At 36.6% G+C, this 23,211-nt stretch overlaps 1 protein-coding gene across 1 annotated transcript in view; it reads left to right on the top strand.

Annotated features, from left to right (window-relative positions):
• The window catches only part of aqr (aquarius intron-binding spliceosomal factor), a 71,248-nt gene extending 48,793 nt beyond the window's left edge, over positions 1-22,455 (top strand). The window contains exons 27-35 of the mRNA XM_077238569.1: positions 699-836; positions 2,259-2,330; positions 3,292-3,479; positions 4,240-4,411; positions 9,450-9,620; positions 15,772-15,857; positions 17,994-18,159; positions 18,972-19,085; positions 22,172-22,455. Coding sequence (XP_077094684.1) covers positions 699-836; positions 2,259-2,330; positions 3,292-3,479; positions 4,240-4,411; positions 9,450-9,620; positions 15,772-15,857; positions 17,994-18,159; positions 18,972-19,085; positions 22,172-22,363 — 1,299 coding nt within the window. The 3' untranslated portion in view covers positions 22,364-22,455. The remainder of the gene's footprint in view (positions 1-698; positions 837-2,258; positions 2,331-3,291; positions 3,480-4,239; positions 4,412-9,449; positions 9,621-15,771; positions 15,858-17,993; positions 18,160-18,971; positions 19,086-22,171) is intronic.
• Positions 22,456-23,211: the final 756 nt, after the last annotated feature.

The following is a 23,211-nucleotide window of genomic DNA, read 5'->3' as shown; positions in this document are numbered from 1 at the left end:
TGTATGTTGTTTGTAATATTTCAAGAAGAACACTTACTGAACTAAAACACCTTTGTTTTACTTGATTATCCATACACCATTTTTCAAAATGAAAACATTTTCAAATGTGAGTATCAAATATGATCATCAGGCTTTTAAAGCTTTATTTGTTAATCTTTCAATCATCATTGTATTGCATTATATTATATGTTTTAAACTACAAGCTTTGATAATAAAACTAAGCATTTAAATATAATTTTACTCTTAAGAAAGACATATTATTGGCAGGTATAGTGACGACGACTGATATTTATACAATTTTATAGAAGTATCTGCTGTACTGTTATAAAGATCTCATTGATTTACACTACAAGCATCAGAATTGTATATTACTTTTTGTCTATATAAATATCAGCATCTGCACCAAATTGCATATTTTTGCTCATTCGAGCCTCAAAATATAATTGAGGTGTTTTTCCTCAAGTATGAGCTTCATAATACTCCCTATATCAGACTACATGAGCCATAAAACCCTGATGTATCAAATGATACTTTATTTTATATTTTGTCAAAAGGTTCAGTCATCGCATGCTGTTTTTACTCTAGAATGTTCCTGGTATATTGGGGGATTTTTGTGTGATTTGAGTCAAATGAGCAACATGTATTACGCGTGTGGTTTTAGCACTGAAGTGTTCATAAAGGCTGCTTCTCTCCTGCAGGAGTTCAGGGCTTTTGAGCTGTTGCGCAGCGGGCTGGACCGATCCAAATACCTGCTGGTGAAAGAGGCCAAGATCATCGCCATGACCTGCACACACGCCGCACTCAAACGCCACGACCTGGTGGAGCTCGGCTTCAAGGTATCAGTGTCATGTGACTCACAAACACACCGTCCTCTTCAACCATTTCTTTTTATAGTTTAGTTAAACCAAGTTTAAAAAAGGCATTTTTGATTAGGTGACATGTTGGAATCATAAACGCTGCATTTGACAAAGACAAGATCAGTAAAACAGAATCGGCAGACAACCACAAATGTTCACCAAGAGTTTGAATTTGTATTTCCAAACATTTGACTTAGTGTATGTGTCAATAAAAATGTGAACTGGTGTTTTGAACCGGTTCTTTAATGTGATCTGAATTACAGGATTCCTACGCAATTTGGAAAAGTATGGAAAAAAGAGTATTTTGATAGAATATTTGAGAGAATATTTTAATTCCCAAACTATTGCACCTATTTAGTATTCTATAATATAAAATTAAGAATTTAATGTAAAGAAATGTATCATACAAGAATTGTTTTCATGGCAGCTGTTTAGTGATTATTTAGTGATTGTCAAACACACTGAATGAGATCAAGGTGCACTTTTTCATTATGCAAAAATGCAGGTTATAAGAGTTTTTTGGTTTCTTCTCACGATATTCTTAGTACCGTATTACAGAGCCTCTAAAAGGACCTTTGCAAACAATTTGGGTGCAAACGTGAAACCATTAACACTATGCACACTGAGCCACCTATTGCACCATCAGCCCATTTCACTGTGTGGTTTCTTGACCGCCACAGAGTATGTGTTAAAGCAGACCTAAAGCCTCGAAATATGACATACTGCCCTAACCAAACCCAAATATTGAACACTTTTTCACAGTACCAGTCTTTTTTTATAGACCCTTGAACTTGGCAAATAGGACACAGCTGTATTGTGCCATCAGCTCATTTTGTGGCATGGTTTCTCTGCCGCCACAGAGGGTGTGTAAAATAGGACATTAAGCCTTTTATTAGAGGTACTACCTTAAGGAAAGCCACATTTTGAGCAAATAGATCTCTATTAATTCATGTGCATCCTTGCTCTCGTTTTCTTTATACCAAAATGGCAGTGCATAAAGCATAACGGAAATAAGTTATAGTATTTATAAATCTAGAAATTGCAATGCGCAAGCACGCAAAATTCCAGTGCGCAAGTGAATAGTTTCTTGAGGGCGCAAAAAAGTTTCTCATTTGCATGTAGAAGTCGTTATATGTTTGAGAAAATCAATGAAAAATAAACAAAAAAAAACTGAAATATCAATACATATTTACAGATGACTGTAGCTTTTCAGACAATATTTAACATAAATGGTTCATACATCATTATAAATTTGGTACAGAGAAGTTTGGAAATTTGAGTCTGGAATGTTGAAATGTCTAGGAACCCTGGAATTAACTGACATACTACAGTAAATGTGCAAGTCTACACTTAACATTAATGTCTGCTGCCTAAATACTGACTCACTTGATCATTCTCTAGTATGATAATATCCTGATGGAGGAAGCAGCTCAAATCCTGGAGATCGAGACCTTCATCCCTCTACTGCTGCAGGTACCACACTCTCTTGCTTCAAATGTTGTTTGTTTTTGTTTATTATTATTATTATTATTATTATTATTATTATTATTATTATTATTATTATTATTATTATATAGTTATATAATGTTCAGATTAGAGGAACCTTCATTTCAACCACACAGCCATTGCATCAAATTAAATTCTAAATGATTGATGCAAAAGTTATGCAACTGAAAATGTTCCTTTGAAGATTCTGTATCTCTAAGCTCCTCCTTTCCGAGAGCCTGGTGTGCTCTGATTGGTCAGATGGCCCAGTCTGTTGTGATTGGTCTACTCTGCTCTGATTGGTCAGATGGCCCAGTCTGTTGTGATTGGTCTACTCTGCTCTGATTGGTCAGATGGCTCAGTATGTTGTGATTGGTCTACTCTGTTGTGATTGGTTAGATGGCCTGCTAGCAGCCAATGAAGACTACAGGCTGGCATTATGCATATGTTACATTGTTATGAAGATGTATAATAGGAAGTGAAGCCATGTGGATTTGCTTTGGCAAAACAGTAAACAGTGTCTTGTCGACATGAACAACACGAACCAAACTCTTCCAGTCTCAGCAACAACTACAGTGTTTGAGGGCGGAGCAAAGTAGACGTTGTTTGCAGGCAACCAATGAAGACAACAGTCTGGCATTGTGCATGTCTGTTACATTGTTACTAGGATATATAACAGGAAGTGAGAGTGGAATTACTGACGACTCGTTTCAGGCAGTTCAGAATCGCTTCTGAATAATTTTATTTGTAGTCCACTTTTTGTAGTCCACAACCATCTTTAAAACTTTGCAGACTTTTACATTTACAAACAGCTCTATTAGGACTACATGAAAGGTCATAATCGAAAAAGCATTATGGGGGCACTTTAATGCAAAAATAAAATATAGTAATCATCTAGCTAGAAATAAAAAAGTTTTCCACACAAATTTTCTGCACTTGTGTCACACAGAACCCAGAGGACGGCTATAGCCGACTTAAGCGCTGGATTATGATTGGTGATCATCATCAGTTGCCTCCTGTCATCAAGAACATGGCCTTTCAGAAATATTCGAACATGGAGCAGTCGCTTTTCACCCGCTTCGTGCGTCTGGGTGTCCCCACCGTGGACCTGGACGCCCAGGGCAGAGCACGGGCCAGGTCAGTGTGAAAGCTCAATCACACATGAGCTCACTTGCTGTGTTGTTATTGGGTTAACTAATACTATTTAGAAGAATTTTCTCCAATTTAAATAAAGCTGAAATAAATATTAAATGAAAAGTTTAAACTTAAAATTTGAAATGTTGCCTTGCCAAGTAACTGAAGCAAAATAAGCTGAAGTTCTAAAATGACTAAAACTAACACTTTATTACTTTATTTTTCAACAAATTGATCAATATAAATAATAGTATACAGATATAATAAATAGAATAAATATAAATAAAACTAACTAATAATAGTATATAAAAATACTAAAATAACTTGAAAATGTGTCTTCTTGTAGACCACATTGTAATGAGCAGCAACACACAGAAAATATTTGGTAAAATATCTTAATATAATAAAAAAAATGTACCAAATTTGCTATTTCTTATTATTACTAGTAGGATTTTGATTAAATATTCTGTTTACATTAATTTTTCTCAACTCGTCCGCCATCTTGATGTTTTCTTTTTACATTGCACTGCAGATGATCCTGAATTTTTCTTTTCTCTTTTTTTATTGTTGCCAATTTTTTAACTTGGAATCCAGAGCACATTATCTTAGAAGGCAACATGATGCTGTCTTCCTTTCTGTTGTGCAACTACAATGTCTTAACATGCTGTTTACTTTGACGCTCACTTGGTTTCAGAGCCACTGTGTCCTCAGATCCACTTTTTCATCTGAAGTGTCCTATTTTGCCTCTCTCTCTCTCTGGCAGTCTGTGTAACCTGTATAACTGGCGCTATAAGCAGCTGGGGAACCTCCCTCATGTTCAGCTCCAGCCCGAGTTCCAGTCACCGAACCCCGGATTCACATACGACTTCCAGCTCGTGAACGTGGAGGACTTCAACGGCGTGGGTGAATCAGAACCCAACCCATACTTTTATCAGGTGAGCGTGTTATGACATACACATGGATCACAAGAGTCTTTCTTTCTCCCCTGAACCATCATAAACTAGTCATTTGCAGCACGTCTCAAAAATCATCCTTCATTCTGTGGAGGAAGTGAACATTTTTATCTTAAATACAAATAAATAATATTTTCATCATTTGTAAATGACACAGAAAAAAAGTTATGCTCAGTTAAATATTTAATTTTATTTCATATATTTTATTAGAGATTTTAACACTTTCATTTATAATGCATAATAAAAGTATTTAAATTCAGTAATTGTGCTTTGTAATGCACCCTGTACGATCTCATAAATAATTGTAACCACTGTTATGATGCATTATAATACTTAGAAAGGATAATGCATTAAAATGCATGACAAAATACCAATTTCAGATTTAACAATCTATATTTTGAAATATTCAAATTTCAAATATTGTAATACAGTTTAACTCTAGTTACAATGCGTTATTATGTACATTATGAATAAGACGATATACATAAAGGGTTTAAGTGAAGTGCTGCTTATATTTCTTTGACGTTTAATTAGCGCTTCACCGGTGGCGTGTTTAACTGTAGGTGTCTGTTTCGTGAACAAAGTTGATAAGCTACAACAGGTAAACCTGTCACCTGGGTTGACAATATTGCTTTCTCGATTTTAATCTACCTTGATTTTGATGAACCGAGATCTTTTAGTCTCTGCTGTTGTCAGTTGACGCGTGAATAAAGCTGAAGATTATTTGTAACGCTCCTGTCATCCAATAATCACTTGGTGCTTTGTTACATATGATATGAAACAAAGTCTCAGCTTTCAAATTCTAAAAAAACTATACTGTATTACATATTTTTTGCTTATCTTCATTATTTAATGAAGAATAAATCTGTCATGAAGACACATTATTGTTACAACCACCATTTAAATGTCAATACTTCTACACTGAATAGAAGTAGAAATTTAATTATCTTGTGTGAAATTTAAACATTTATGTTTTTATATTCACACGCTAAATGGTTTGTTTAAATTTTTTGTTTAAATCATTAGATTATTTAATAATGTAATTTTTTTATTTTAGATTTTTTCTCAATGTACAATTGACAGTTTGGGTTTGGAACAAGAAAAAAAAAGTAGATTAAAGGCAAAAACAGGCATGGAATAAAGTTTCAATATGACCGTCATGTACAAAACTCAACTGGGATATAAAAAAGGCATGTAGTTGAAGAAACACCCACTTGCAAGTTGAAAAAAGGGCTAGGCATGACTTTCACGACATGGATTTTTGTTAGTGAATCTCGGCAGATTTATGTTGAAGCTTATTGTTCCTAAGTGACGAGCGTACGGCATGCGGTGTGTGTGCGTGTGTCACATGAGTCCGGCTATGTGCCCCTGATACTGTTTACTAGGATCCTGGAGAGAATTGTCCTCATTACAGTATCCATGCCAACACACTCACACACACACGGATCTAATGGGCCGTATGAATTAGCCTCTCACAGAGCAATAAGAAAGCCATTGTTTGCGCAGTCAGTGCTTGCAGCCGCTGAAGCAGCATCTCTTATTAGTAAGTTTGTTCCCTCATTAGTGTCCTACTGGAGCTGTTGCCTTTTAAAGTTACGAGATCTTCCTCCTTCTAGACCAGTGTTACTCATTGCGCGGCACGCAAGCCGCATGCGGCTCGCCAAGCTTTCATTTGTCGCTCGCATGGTGGTAAATAATACAGTGATATGATCAAGCAGTCACTACAGATATTTCATAAAAACATTTAAAAAGAAGTAGGACTATAACATAACCCATTAAAAACTGAAAGTGTCAGCTCTATTTTCAAATAATTTTGATCGGATTGAAAGGGGTGGTTTATCGAGAGAACATGTTCACTTGATCGATTGAAAACCGAAACTGAAAGGACGCCGTCTGGCGCGCTGAACGCGCTGTTCTTCTGATGAATAAAGTGTCTTATAAAGGAGTGTCACGTCGTTCTATAATTCTCCTTTCACTCAGTATCTGTGAAGTGAAGCAGGACAACGGCTCACCAGTCCTTGTTTCAGATTCTCATCCACAGACGACTGATTTTGGACATTTTTACTGCGTAATCAATACAAACAGCACGGCATAACGGTTCATCATAGTCTCCAAATTATGACCAGAATTTGATATTAAGTCTGCTGTTTAAAACAAATAAAGAACCAATGTAGGAAAATGGTTATTACGCGACAACAGCGGGAAACTTTGTATATTTGTGCAGTGTGCGAATGTCAAAAAACCTATTCCCAATTTGAATCTTTTGACTTATAAACGTGCACATCACCCTGATCATGCATCATATCACGATGTTAAGCATTCATGTAAACTACAATACATTCAGATTAATCAATCACAATGAATTCAGACCGATTGAAACAAAAGTTGTGCATGTAAACATATCCAGTCCCTGCGGAGTTGCCAGTTATGGCGGTATTTCCAGCTCTTAACGCCGCATGTGCTCTTGGATGATTAGATACATGAGGGGCTAATGTAGAAAAAAATAACTTAATGTCATTCTGGGATGAATCTATTCTGGAAATCCTGCTTTTTTGTCATTAAGGGAAATTATCTTGTCTCAGTTACAAATTTGACTGGTAAATCATTTAAAAATATATATTTATTGCATTGCATATTGAATGTTCAGGGGTGACATATTAATAAACAGACATGGTATTTATGCCTGGATGTAACTTTTTAAACTTTCCTTTAAAAATGGCTCTCCTACTGACTTTGTCCTATCAGTGCGGCTCTCATGAAAAAAATAGTGAAGACCACTGTTCTAGACACTCGTTTGTCTTTAGACTGTCTGATATGCATGTACTCGTAAATATGATTGTAATCTGGACAAATTTGAACCATACTGAATGTCCAAACATTGTTGATAGGCAAATTAGGTCAAGAGAATAGTTAAATAGTTAGTGTCATTTCACTTTATTTTCAGGGTTGTTGGTAATACTTCATACGTGGTAAAGTTTTTTGATCATTTAAATAATAAAAATAAAACATTATGACGTTAAACACTATGACATTATATAATGATCAACAGATTATTAGTTAACCTAGAAAGAAATATGATTACATGTGTTCCTGTTTGGGTTTTCCAGTTTTAGTATTTAGTATTCACATGCCGTTCATGTGTTTCTAGAAAATACTTCAACTTCAACAGAAAGTATAACTAATTATATAAAAGAAATTGAATAGGATGTAAATTAAGAGCTGAAACTAGTCCTCATTTACTGCACATGATCTGTTGAGTTTAATGTAAGGTTTATAATGTAATGTAGTCATTTAAATCTTTTCAAACAAAAAAAGGATGTTATTGCATATAAGATTGTAAACACATTCAGACTTTTTATCTGAACATTTACTAGTGTGCATATGCTGAACATGTGTTAATTAAAATGCTAATCGGATATCCAATTGTCCATTAGTCACTGGGCTCAATGTGAAGCCATAGATGAATACAGTGGGAGCACTAATGGTTTATTATGTGTCTTTACACTGCAGTGGAGTAATCTCAGGCTGTGTTTCCTCATGCTCCAGGCATCTCTAATTGGTTTATGGTGCAACATTGACCTGCTGTCCTTTAAAAGAGCATGTGATTGCTGAAGCAGTTCACTGCGATAATCAATAATGTTAACCATGATCAGTCAGTCTTGTCTGTTTAACGTTATTGCTTTCTTTACTTGCTTTGATTTTCTCTTTTTGTGTGTGAAATAATGCTCAGATCAACTCTAAACCTATTCTGTCGTCATTTACTCTCACCCTCATGACAACATTATAAACAAATCAAATAAAACGTTTAATGAAAACATTGTAAATGTTAAATCTTAAACCTGTAAATAATGAAATAATTGTCAGAATTAATTTTTATTTTTATCTTTTTATTTTATTTTCTTGCCTGGCAATTCTCCTCTGACCTCTGGCATCAACAAAACATATTCCCCCACAGAGCTGCCACTTACTGGATATTTTCTGGATCTGTTTCCGGCCATTCTCTGTAAACCCTAGAGATGGTTGTGCGTGAAAATCCCCGTAGATCAGCAGTTTCTGAAATACTCAGACCAGCCCGTCCGGCACCAACAACCAAGTCACTTACATCACCTTTCTTGCTCATTCTGATGCTCAGTTTGCCATGTGATTGGCTGATTAGATATTTGTGTTAAAGTGCATTTGAACAGGTGTACCTAATAAAGTTGCTGGTGAATGTAATCTGATATACTGAGAATATAGAGCTCAAACTCCAGGGGGAAAAGCTCTGTTTTTATTCAGAGCCCCACACTGAGCAAAAATATGCAATTTGGTGCAGATGCTTATATTTATATGGCCAAAAAGTAAGAGGAAATTCTGATGCTTGTAATGTAAATCAATGAGATCTTTATAACAGTATAGTATATACTTGCATAAAATTATATCAGTCGTCACTCTATATCTGCCTATTATGTCTTCGAGTAACATGATATTTAAATGTTATTTAAAAGTTTTTTTTACCAAAGCTGCAGTTTTTAAAACATAAAATGCAATGATTGAGAGATGAACAAATAAACCTTCCTCAAAAGCCCGATGATTGTATTTGAGACTCACATTTGAACTTGATTTTTCTAAAAAATAAATATGTATGGATATTCAAGTAAATCTTAGTTGCTTCAATCCAGTAAATGTTCATCTTGCCTTATTACTAACAATATCAAAGTTATTCTTGCGTTTCCTTGATAAGTCAGGTCAGATTTGACACAGAAAGACACGTGAAGCTCGAGCTGAAGGAGGACGTTTGTACAATAATACTAAAAGACTTTTTCTTGATAAAAGAGTCTAAACTATCAATTAGAGACAGAAGGACTGGAGGAGATTGAGTGCGACAGATTTTCAGCAAAGTTTTGATCATGTTAGTAATTTGCGTTTCAAGTATGATCCAGTAGGCTTTATAAGGTGGTCAGCAGTGACTTTAACTGTATAGTGAGAGATGTTGAATCCATGTAACCTTTGTGTGCGTGTATGGTTGTGTTTGTCTTTGTAGAATCTGGCAGAGGCCGAGTATTCAGTGGCGCTGTTCATGTACATGCGTTTACTGGGATATCCTGCTGAACGCATCAGTATACTGACCACCTACAACGGCCAGAAGCATCTGATACGAGACGTCATCAACCAGAGATGTGCCAACAACTCATTCTTCGGACAGCCCAATAAAGTAAGACCAACTGATATGATGATTTCCTGTCATGAATTCATGTTTTACCTTCAGAAGTGTGTATTTCACCTTCAAGATCATCATACGGGTAGAAGCTTCTGTGTGGCCGAGTGAACTGCTGTGGGAATTGCTGCATTTGATTAATGTGTGTGAACAGCTTGTCCTGTATCACGCTGTCCTGTGCTCTAAATTACTTTTTTTCTGCCCTGTATTCACTATTTTCCCTCTTTTGCAGTAGTGGACAGGTTTGCTTTAGCTTGTTCTTCATTGTGATTGGCAGAGAGACTCACTAAAGCTTGTCCTGCTGGATAGTGTTTGGTCGAAGTGTTGCTAACAGTCTGTCAGAATTGTACAACAGTGCAAATTGATCCTGCAGTGGTTTCTATCAGCCGTTTCATTAGACACGAGTGAGCCCAAACCAAATAAATAAACCAATGCAGTTTGCACAGACATTTCGTATATGAGCTTTCAAGACTGCAAAACAAGAATCTCCTTGCCTTTGGGAGACATAATGGAAAATTCAATTTAAAGGAAAGTCCTCATTTACTCCCCCGTATGACCTTCTTATGTGGAACACGAAGGGAGAAATTTAAAGGCAGAAAATATCCAAAAAAAAACACTAGATTTTGTTCAGTTGTGTACTTTATCCCAATTGTTTCCAACAATGTTTCAATCCAGAAAAATCAGCAAATTTAACCGCTGTAACGGACAGTGTCATTGCTTCGCCTCCCAATGACATCATATACACGTTACACTTGATTTCCAGTTTTACTTTTTACCTCCTAAAATTATCTGCATGCCATTTAGCAACACAAACCATCCGGCATTTATTAATATGATATTGTAATATCATCTAGCTTTACTGCAGTGTGCAACAAGTGTCTCAAAGGAGCCACCGAGCAAAAGCACGTTATAACATAACTTTAAACACACATTAAAATGTATGGTTGTGTTGACCAAGTAAAACATTGCTGTGTCAAATGTAACTCTAAAGGTCATTGCAAACTGCGTATGCGTGTTTTCATGTTCGTCAGCCTAAAAATTTGTCACACACAGAAACCTTACACATTGAGTCCGATGCGTATTTATTAAACCTTTGCAGAAAAAAACGGCAAAAATACAAAATGGATTCGTCAAGCAGTGAGGATGATTTGTTTGTTGCCCTCTCACTTCGTAAAAAGAGGAAAAGAAAGAGGAGATAATGGGTCCATCCAATCCTGAGATAGGAAGGAGCGTTTCAGCTCCTTATCAAGGAGTTGCGAAATTATCCCGAGCGATTCAAAATTTACCTCAGAATGTCAGTGGAACAGTTTGATGCTTTGCTAGCGATACTGGAGCCACATATTAAAAAGAAGACCACCAATTTCTGTGAACCAATCGATCCTGAACAGAGTCTGGCAGTATGTCTAAGGTATGGACACGTGGGAAGCGCTGGGCAAACAGAACAGCTGTATAGCTACAGGTTATATTTTGTACCCAAATAATAAATTAGTAATCGAATTGGGTGCTCAATCGCACCTTAATCGATCCTGAAATTTCGAACTGATTGAAAGGGGAGGTTTATTCCTTTTCTAATCCAATGGAGAACATGTAAACACTTGATCGAATTGAAAACCGAAACTGAAAGGACTGCGCATGTGCAATGATGTAAGTAACGAGCTGTTCTTCCCAGAGCCTTGGCTTGTCTCCCCTCTCAAAATGCTGGCTGTGGATGCGAAAAACGCAGAAAATCTAACCCGATCCGAATTATTTTTTTACGGACGAAAGTTTCGTAGACAGTGTGCAAGCGTGATTGACATAAAGTGAGGTCGAATTTTTTTCTTAACGTTCAAAAATTTCGGATGCGAATTTCGGACTCGGTTGTACAATGGCCTTAACAAAGTTCAGGGAAGGAGGAGGTGGGACCCGGCAAATGTTACTTTTATTGTCATAGACTTAAACAACATAACGAAAGAAGCTGCATCGGTCGATTACAGCATATAAGACATCAATGAAATTGAAAATTGAACCACATTGAATCAACACTGAACTGAATTGCAACAGCTTATTTTTACCTGAAAATACCATTACTTGATTTATATACTTCATGGACCACTAGTAGTGACACATGAGAGTGAGAAAGTTAATCTTATTAGTCTTTCCCTTTAAGATATGTTTTGATAATCATCGGTGGCTGTCTCTCCTAAAGAAAGCATCAGAATCAGTCTGATAGCATGTGTGTAAAGGACTGTATTCTCACGCAGGGGTTAACTGGACGCTCTGGGTGCGGGTGAGATCAGCCCAGTCCCTCATTAGCATTTAACATTTCTTCAGTACAGAAATGGGCCACTCTCACTTGAGTATGCACATCATGTATTGAGCGGGCAGAGAGCACGTGTCCATGCTCCCCGAGACTCGCTGATAAATTTCACATTGGACACCATCTGCTGAGAGGCATCGCTCTAGCAACTGAGACCGAGGAGAGCAGAATTATAATGAGACACCAGCCTAATTTAACACTCAGCCACAGGAAATGAAATGCTACATTTGTCACTGCTATTAGATGTTAACCGTTATTTCATGACCAGAACCAGACTTGGGTCACATCTCAACTGCCTGATTTTGAGTTTATTTCTCTACATAAATACATTTGTCTTGGCATATTTTCACTTATGTCTTAAAGTTTGAAAAATCAAAACAAATTAAAGAATGTAATGGAAATATTCTCATTGGAATGTGAGAATACTCATATTTTACTTTTACCTTTTACTCTTGTGTTCTCCGAAGCGTCGTCCTGCTGATTTGATCACTTTCTGAGACACACACACACACGTGCTCTCCTTTGATGCTTTTCCACCAACATGGTACCCGGTCTGTGTGCATCCTCAAACCGTCCCTCTGCAGAAAAGGTGGTTCAGGGCCGATAAGATCAGTTCAACTCTGGCCCTAAAAACTTGCTGGTTTCAAACGGAATGGGGCGGAGAAATGGTGCCATTGAGCTATTGCTCTTTATATCTAAGTATATAAAACTATGCGTGCAAAAGAGAGACCCAGTGAGTGAATCAACGCTTACAGTTTCAATTTATCTCAGAAAAAGACAAGTGCTGTCAGTTTAGTTCGCTAGAATCACTCCCGGTTAGTCTCTCTGTTTATCCTGAGGTTTACCGCAGTCTGCCGGATCCAGGCTGTATCCAGATCTGATGAAGGACCTGCGCCTGGACACGACGACAACGCAGTCCTGAAGTGTCAACTAGTCTCTCCTTCCCTTTACCTACAGGTCAAACGTTGGCAAAATGATTCCAGTTCACATGGATATGCGGAAACGACAAAAAATTCTGTATTTTGCTGCAGGACAAGTAATTTGGCAATGTCAATTTGTAAAAAAAGACAACGCACCTGCGCACATATGTATTCAAACGTGCATACTTATAGACTAAACACGTAATACGCATTTACACGCTGCCAGCATTTTCACGGATTCGCGTTTTTGAAGTTTACACGGAGATAATAACGCTTTTCAAAACTTGCACCTTGGAACTTCCCCTTACGAAAAATGTACCGTGGTTTTACTACATATAAAAAATAAAACACGTATATTAGGGATGGGACGATTACCGGTTTCACTATAAACCACGATAAAATGTACTGACGGTTAGTATTATCGTTTAAAATTAAATTTATCATTAAAACCGTGTTTGATTATCGCGATTTTAATAACTCACTATAAATCCTGTCCAGCCAGCAACAGTCTGAGAAGTTTTATTATTTATTTTTTTTTTGAGAAGGAATGGCGGAAGGCAGTGACCGTGTTCGGGAGATTTTTCAGCCTTTTAAGAGGACCAAATCTGAGGTGTGATCATATTTTGGCTTTTACAAAAATCCTGAGGGAAACTTAAACGACGATGGTCACCCTGTCTGCAGAACATCCACGAAAATGTCGCTGCGATAGGGGCAAGTTAAACACTTCAAATCTGCCGAGTCGTCCTGTGTGACCATCACACACTGTTGTATAGCGAACGCAAGGCAAGTTAACTTTGATCTCAATACTAAAACTACATCTGGGATATAATTGGGCACAAAATTTTGTTTTGAGTTGAAATATTTTATCTCACTCGCTTGAAATAAACTTGAAGCTTTCGCGAAGAACAGTTTGCAGCAAGTGTCTGAGCTAAAGACGAACGAACAAGTTCAAAACCATAGGGTTCAAACGAGATTATTAAGAGTGAGATTTAAGAGATAAAAATGTATATTCATTGTACACTTATTACACCGATTTTTTTATCACATAATTACGGGGACATATTGAATAGAGATTAATGTCTCTTTTCTTACCTGTTAAATCCATTTTGTACAGCGTACAAAACTCGTCCAGACAAGATCACAACAATATTATCAAATTCTGTAAACAATAAATCAACTCTGATTTAATTTAATACAATCAAAAACGGAGACGAGAGATGACAAGTTGTATTTGAATTAACTGAGAGAGTGCGTCCATTGTGATACATGGATGTGCGCTGTGTTATATGTTGCTATTGACGACGGTCGTTATAAGGAAGGAAATGCCACAGAATAGAATCTTACTTTAAAAAGTGCATAGAGCTGCTTGTTTTATTTATTGTTTGTTGATTTTCAAATATAAAACTTGTTGAAATGTTTTCAGTGTGAGCATCAGTTCTTTTTTAACACTTGCATCTTGTTTTAACATAACCGTGATAATATTGATAATCACGATAATTTTGGTCACTATAATCGTGATATGAAATTTCACCGTTCCATCCCTAATGTATATTGTAGTTAAACCATGATAACCACCACAAATTAACCATAGTTTTGCTAAAAATAAATTCTAACTATAGTATTTATTTGGTTATACAAATGTTCAATACGCCTATAATAAAACCATGGTTAATTTTCTCTCACTCTCACACACACACACACACGCGCACACACACTTCATGTGTACTGGTACACCTATCGTAATATGGAATGGTTTTTATACTGAGCTAATTACATTTTCTAGCCCCAACCTATCCAACACTTAAAACCTTCAGCATTTTTACATTTGAATAAATATGGGTACACAATCGCACACACAAAAAAATCTACTTTGTTGCTATTTGGTTATGTTGCTGTTTGGCTACCTGGTAATTACATTGCAGAAGCTATTTCTGACCAACTCTTCTCCTTGTCCAGTCTATTATGGTAGGTTTTACACAACACGTTGTACAAACATTCTTGCTGTTGCCACAAATCAACAAGCTGATCCTCCATCTCGCATGACTGCGTTTATGCTTCCGTCTTCCATCATCTCGCTTTCTGATTCGATAATGTTTCGTGTCATGTGATAATCTCCAGAGCGTGCACGCCTTTGTCCTCGGGGTTCCCCCACACATCAGGATTCGCGATCGGGGCGGCTCCGACGTTCTTCCGAGGTTCGGACACTCTTGACACACTTCACACCAAGGGAAAATCTGATAAGATAATCTGTGGAACCATCAAGATAATCGGGACATAGCTTGGATTGTCGGAAGTGGGGAAATCAGCCCAAAATTATCTTTTGTTGTGTACCCAGCATAAGCGGCCACTAAGTTAATAACTAATGATCTTTGCAACAGAAGTTAATAAGTCAAAAACTAACTTAAGCTGGGCAATAACTTTATTCTAGAGCTGCTGTAAAGCCAAATCAATCTATGTTACTTTAATGTCATATTACCACTGTAAAGCTGCTTTCAAACAATCTTCTATATTGTTAAAAGCACTGTATAAATGAAAATGACTTGGCTTGAACTGCAAAACAGTGCCGCACTCCCAGCACAAACACCGGTGTTTTTTTTAGACTTGCTATAGACACGTAACCGACACATACTGTAGCAGTGTTATGTCAGTGTTTGTTCCTCAAGTCTGTGAAAACACACGGCTGGTTTGCGACAGGGTCCGGCTCCACAACGTGGATCATTCGAGTGGAAAAGGGGTATCAGATGTGCATGAGTTTCGATGAGTTGACAGTCCATGACTTCAGGAATCTGGTCTCACAGTTGTGTGCAAAACTTCATTAACTGCCGGTCTTGATGTCTGCCAACCAGGACATCGTCTTCAACTTAAATAAACCCTCATTAAACTGGAGAAAGAGATACTCAGATGACCTGTTTTTTAAAACTCTGTGTTGTAGGTGACAACGGTGGACAGGTTTCAGGGTCAACAGAACGATTACATCATTCTCTCACTGGTCCGCACTAAAGCCGTAGGACATTTGAGGTGAGCACTTTCTCCAACGATTTCATTCCTGTTTAAAAGTGTAGTTTAATGTAACAATGAATCGCTTTAAAATGACAAAAATAACTTAATGTTTTAAATGTTTTTGTAATGTTACAAAACAAATCACTTTTTAAATAGACCAAGACATAGTCAAAGCCATTTTTTATGTTTAAAGTATTAGCTACACTAACAGTGTAATTACACATTAATTATTAAATGCAACTTTAAAATTTGAGGAAAAATTTTGATTTTTTTAATTGATTTTATTTGTAAGTTGTACTCTAGCTTTCTATATGAGTCTTAAATAAGTTCAGAGATCTGTACTTGACCCAACCCGACCCGTATCACTTCTAACCCTTACCCGGGTGCATTAATATTATTTTATATTACCTAGACAGACCCGATAAAATTAGACCCAAGTCCGTCCTGACGGCAATTTTTTCCAAACCCGACCCAAATATAAACGGCATGGACGTGTGCACAACCAGTGAGAAATCCCGGCGGCCTGGAGACCGATGTGGTCTGCTGCTCCCTTCATTTACATTATTTATTAATACTTAATATTATTGCCTGCCTGCCATTTTTATTTCTGAATTCAGCTTTCAATTGTGAGCAGTGGATTGGAAAAATAAGCTTGATAAGAATTAAGAATAAGCTTGATGATTAATAAAATGTAACCTAAAGCCTAATAAATCATGGATCCGTTAGTGTTGAGTGCAACGCTATTTAACCGGCTTCTGGGCGCAAAAAAAAACGTAATGGAGCGACCTGTGGTATTTCTGTGTGCAAGGTTACAAATGTTTATTTTTTTTCTTTGCGTTTTTTCCAAAAATGCACTTTACATGAACGTACAAGTTAATGCCGATGTGCTTTTCGTCGCTGTCTGTTCATTAAGTGCTAAAATGTCAATCACTCAACACTGTAATCTCCTATATATTAAACATATATATATATATATATATATATTTTACATCCTAATACTTTTGGACCTCTGACCTCGGGTTTGCGGATCTAGTCTGTATGCATTGCAGAAACCCCAAACCCTTCCTAATAATGGAAGCTAAGCAGTCTGATTATTATCGTTAAGTAAAACTGAAACCATAAAAGTAACCATTTTCTTTACTGTAAATTAAGGCTGTACGCATTAACGCACACCATTTTTTTAATTCATTAAAAATATTTAATGCCATTAATGCAACTTTTTTGAATGACCGTTGAAAAAAAAAACGTTTTTTCCGTCATCCTTTGGCTTCGCCACAGTAGATGTTCACGCTATCATTCTTTCAACTGCTATTAAACTATTCAAGCACGATATAAAAAAAAAACGTAAATCTATACTGACGCACGGTCTTAAATTAGTTAACGTCCTAAATGAACGTAAAGAGTTATGAGGACCTCGGATATGTGTCAGATCCGCGTCGTGCTTCAGGTCTTAAAGTGACAGCATCCTAATAAACCTGCTACTGTCTGTCCTTAATGTTAATCAAAGAACAAAATACAAACAGACAAATCACTCTTTGCTCTTGACTGAATAACTTGTATTGCTTTAATAAGGATGAACCTATATTAAATTTATAACTTAAGCAGTGAAGACCATGAATAAATTTGATACATTTCTGTATATATTCTACCTGTTAGATTAAATATTAAATATTTAAAATAACTATCTTTGTAATTTGGAGATTAACTGTGAAATTATTACTATATAAAAATATATAAAAATCGTTTTGTTAGTTGCGATTACAGAAAAATTTGCAATTAATTAGTACATTTTTTTAATCGATTGACAGCACTACTTTAAATAAAATAAAAGTTAATAATGAATATATAAATAATAAATAAAAATAAAAGAGTAAAAAAAAACATATTTCAGCTAGTTGCCAAGGCAACATCTAATTTTTTAGTTTATCTTGAAGTATTATATAAGCTAAAACTAATGAATGAAAATTAATTATGTTGACAAATTTAAAAACGATGACACAAACCTTTATAGCTTTAACTAAAATTAAAATAGAAATAAAAATGTAGAAATAAAATCTAATTGAAAATATGATATCAATAGTATGTCAGTGACACTAAAGACTGCTGGATATGTTTCCAAGGCGAGGAGTTAACGGATGTTTCCTCTCTCTGCAGAGACGTGCGGCGTCTGGTCGTGGCCATGTCTCGTGCGAGACTCGGCCTCTACATATTCGCTCGAGTGTCTCTCTTCCAGAACTGCTATGAGCTGACGCCAGCCTTCAGTCAGCTGACCTCTCGACCCCTGCAGCTGCACATCCGGCCCCGGGAATACTACAGCTCTGTGAGGACACACACCACTCTACACTGCTGTTCTTGTCGGGGCTCTTCGATCGCTGGGGAAATGGGAATTTTTGGAAATAGTTTCAAAAATATATCAGTTGCAATAAATTAGTGCTTTACCTCTTTGTCAAAGCGTTGTAAGCCATGAACCAAACCAACCAGCTATGAGTTAGACATTTATTTGATGCAAAAAATCTATTATTTGAAATTACAAAACTGTGTACTTAACTGCTTTAGTGAGGGAATGAAGCATTGCAAATTACATAATCAAATTAAAAACAATGGAAAAAAATAAAACTATTCATTTGAAGATGTTGGTTATATCTATAGAAACAAATGCATTTTTGCTTAGTTAGAAGACAGGCATTACGTCCAGATATATGTGAGGTTCCAGATCGAAACAAATGTTTTTTTTTGTAAAGTGCACTAAATAATGATATTTAGGACACATTCAGCTGCTGTGTGAACATTGTGCTCCACTGCAGCTTTATGACACGAGTAGCTGAATCCACTGCACGTGGCGAGACTTAATTTTGTGAATAATTTTGTTTGTTATTTCAGTCTTTGTATCACATTTATGTCACTAGGAGAGAAAACTGACCAATGTAATTCAAACCGTGTCTTTGTCTCTCTCAGGGAAAAAAAAATATATTTGTTGGTGGATTGTTTGTAATTTCAGCCTTGTGACAGAGGAAAAGATAATTTTTTTTGTTTCCTGGAAAAATGTGCTGAAGCCTCTCTCTCTTTTTCTCTCTTTCTTTCTTTCTTTCTCTCTCTCCCGCCCCCCTAACCCCCCCCCTTATTTCCATCTAGACGGAGGCTCGTTCCTCTCAGCCTGATCAGGTGATCAAGGATATGCCAGAGATGGCTAACCTGGTGTACAGCTTGTACATGCACATGATTCAGAGCACGCAACAGCACAGACAAGTAAGTGTGCTCGTACTCGCAGAGATATTTCTCATGTGTAAAACAGGTCTGATGTTTTCATGAATAGTGCACAAATTGACTTTTTTTAAGCGATAAAGACACAACTGACTTGTTCTTTAGTAAGATATTTGTTGGTAACACTTTACAATAAGGTAAATTAGTTAAAGGAGAACTCCGGGCAATTTTTAAGTTAATCTTGATTGTTATACCTTTGTGAGTAATGTCTATAGAAAAAAAAAACGAACCGGATTGGTGCTTGCAACACGGAGCTGTTCCCGCAAATGCCCAGAGCTCCCCCTCAACTAAAACGGCAGTTATGGGGGCATATATATAAAGAGTGTCTTTGTGCCTCATAACAGACACAAAATGCAATTAAAATGTCTGTCCAACATGAACAGGACCCTTACATGTGAACAAGATGCGTTTAGCAACTTAACCATTGTTTAAATTCACCTAAATAGTGTTTTAGACGGCTAGCTGTAGTCTCTCGCTGAAGTCCCGTGGGAACTGGCTAGTTTAACTTGATGTGCAAACTCCCACACAAGTACGCGCTAAAGATTATGCATTTGCAGCGAACACTTTGACAATTTGATATGGAACATGATATGCAAGAAGATGATTTTGAAAGTCTTCTGCTCAAATCCGATGTTCGTGGCTATCTTTACGAGCCGCAATATAGCGAAGTGTCAGATTGCCGACACGAGCAGGTAGAACGACAGGAGCAGTCCGCCTCAACTCGAGCCAGCGCGGGCTCCTCGTCCGTGACAGGCAGGTCTTCTGCATCGGCTGCAGAGGCCGCAACAGCCGCGCCCTGTTCCTCCATCAGCCAAATCAGAAGACCCGCCTGTCGCGGACGAGGAGCCCGGACTGGCTTGAGTTAAGGCGGACTGGTTGTGTCGTTCTACCCACTCGTGTCGGCAATCCGACTGAAATATCCAGCTCCAGATTGCCAGTACTGTGGGCACCAATAAGTTGAGGAAGCTCAGAAGGAACTATTGTTGATACTATTGTATTGTTGAACTTTTATTGTTAACATAATTATTTTTGTTGATATCATTATTGAAATAAATGGTTCACATTTACGTTGTTTTCCTTATTAGTGTTTTATTCCACGTGTATGTTCGATAAATTTGGACGACCAACATTCCATCAGTGGAACTGTTACTAACCTACTGTTACCTTACATGATAATAGATAACAAAATAATGGTCATGCCTACACATTTTTATTCTTATTTTGCAAATTCAAATTGCATTACAATGTTCGGACTGAACATTCAACATAAATAGAAACGAGGAGTAATTCAATAATGATTTCGGCAACAAACTAGATTTTTTTTTCTGTGAAATGAATTTCAAACTCTGGCGGCACCCACCCTGTAGACAGTAGAGTGCTTTCTCTGAATCTGATAGGCGGATACCTCCTCAGCTTTGTTCTGGATTAGAGGGAGTGGCTTGACGAGCTGTGCAATGTGGTGCATTGTGGGAGTTGTGGTTTTCAGTACAAATGCGCCCTAAAGTTACTTTCTGTCTTTACTCGGCGAAAAGGCACCAAATTCGAAACTTTTATTATATTTCGACTACATATATGACCCACTTTCAATAAAGATGAATGTTCCCACGGGTGAAATGCTCCTTTAAGAGACATGTGTTTGTCAGACACATTAAAGCTCCAAAAGTATGCTGTGCTGCGTCTCGCCATGTTTACTTCCGGTATACTGCACGCGGGTTTTTGTATGCGCGAGAAGTTCCTCTACTCAAAAGACCAAGATTCCTTGCGAATAGAACATACTCAGAACACAAATCACTATGGGGATATGCTGATACGCGTTTACATGACCAAGAATTCGGGTTAGAAAAGGGGTACCCCAGGTATCATATCCGGGTTTTTAAAATCCGGGATATGAGCATATTCGGGTTTTTGCTGGTGTTTACATGGCCGTGCGCGACCGGGTTATTGCTAATATTCCGGTTTTGAACGGGTTATTGGCTACATGTAAACGTAGTCAGTGTCCTCTCTGCTCCACGATGTATTTTTCACTCAGTGAGAACATGGTGTGGCGTGAGAGTGGCGTGGCTTGTCGGACATAGCAACAGTAACTAAAGGGGGCGGGTCTTTGCGAACGATCAATTGTATAACATACTAATAATATAATAAACTTTATTTTATATTGCGCCTTTAAATGTTACTTCTCAAAGCACTTTACTTAGACAAGGATACAATGTAAAGGTAAAAAGTAAATGCATAAATAATCAAATGCATACATGATAATTTAATGGTTTATCATGTTACAAAACTGTATATGTTTTGTCAAAACTAGTATTATTTGTATCATAGTTTTACACCCATTTTACAGTTTAGTTTGTTACCATTGACAGATTTTGTTTCTAAAGAACGTTGCTACATAAACATGTAGTTCTCCCGAAAGAATTTCAACTTCTGATTCCAAGAATTGTTTGAATTTTTTGTAGTTATGTTTATCATGTTAATGACCAATTCATGACAAATATGCACCAATGACTAATGCTCCTTCTGACCTCTAACCAGTAACTGACACACACAATCATAATTAGGATTGAATCATTTTATAAATCCCTAATAATTCACTTTATTAGGACAAAACAAAACGGCCACTTATAGTGGACAACATAATTTGTCATATTAAGTCTGAGTTGCTGAAAATTTAAGATGCATTGAAAATAATGTTTGTGAGGTGCCCAAATGCTCTAAAGACCCTGATACACTTCAATCGAACTTTGTTTTGGTCTGATTTTGTTCGAAATGATGTCCCACCAGTTCGTTCTTCGATTTCGCTTGGAGTTTGTTTCGGGAGTTTGAATCAGCTTGCGTTGCTTTATTGGAAAAGTTTGCTCTGGCTGATAAACACCTTTTTTTAGTGGCTCATTTCTTCTGTTCAGTCTGTCGAGGTCAGACGCGAGTAAAAATATATTTAAGCCGAATATATGCAAACATATCCACATCCCTTTCTTAACTGCTGTTTATTTACACACTCATCTAAACGCCGCTGCCAGTAGATGGTGACTGACAGTAAAATTTGATTGATTTTCCCGTCTCTGTTTCTGCAGCAACACATTCTGGATCCTCCTCGTCAAGTGCAGAAGTCAGAGCCGCCCATGAAGAGCGATGAAGAGCGTCCTGAGACTGCGACTGAGGAAGAGGAGCAGCAGAAGAAGACTGAGGAAGATCACGCTAAGATGCCCGAACACCCAGGTAGAGACAGCGACAGCGGGGACAGTGACGAGGAGCAAGAGGCCTAGAGAGCCTTTCTGATGCTGAGGAGGAATGATTGTTGAAATGTTCATTGACCTTTTTTCAAAGGAGTTTTTTAATAAAATGGAATTAAAACTCATGCTTTTCGTTCATTTTTCTTACACACCGTCTTTTTTCCTTTACTATCAATCTGATTGTTTTATCCCAGTGGCCAGTTTTCCATTAGACGCTGTCATTATCCTGAAACACTGTTAGTTTAGTATCAATATATGTTGTTATAGCTTGTTAATATTTTGAATTAGAGTTAGTCATATTTTCTGTTTTCATTTAAAGTTTAGTTTTAGATTAGGTTTTGGTACTTCAAAATAAACTAACTTTAAACAAAAATAAGAAAATATATTGTTTTCATTTAAAGTACTTAAATGACTAAAAACTAAAGATGAAAACTTCAAAAAAAAGATATTTTTTTTATTTAAAGTTAAAGTTAGTAATTTCATGTTTTGTCATTTGTATTACTTTTTTATGTCTATAGTTTAAGTTGAAGTACTAAAATAACTGAACTAAAAATGAAAACTTAAAAACTATAGACATTAAAAAACTAATAAAAGTGACAAAAACAAAAAAATCACTAACTTTGTCATTCATTTTTTTTAAAAGTCTCATAGTTTTTTTTATTATTAACTTTGGAGTTATTTTAGTAGTTTTCAGATTTTTGTTTAATTTCATGTGTTATATTTTTAGCATCTATAGTTTTGAAGTTTTAGTTTAGTACTTAAACTAAACTAAAATTTTTGTTTAAACTTTTGTAATTTCGTTTACGATTTTTATTCGTTTTTTAATGTCTATAGTTTATAATTAACTTTGTTTTAGTTTAGTTTTAAGTTATTTTAGTACT

This window comes from Siphateles boraxobius, unplaced genomic scaffold, assembly GCF_051911475.1.
Source record: "Siphateles boraxobius isolate OS27281-9 unplaced genomic scaffold, OSU_SipBor_1 22, whole genome shotgun sequence".
In the NCBI taxonomy this organism is placed as follows: Eukaryota; Metazoa; Chordata; class Actinopteri; order Cypriniformes; family Leuciscidae; genus Siphateles; species Siphateles boraxobius.
The sequence above is the reverse complement of the archived record's forward strand: the minus strand, read 5'-3'. Positions and strand labels throughout refer to the sequence as shown.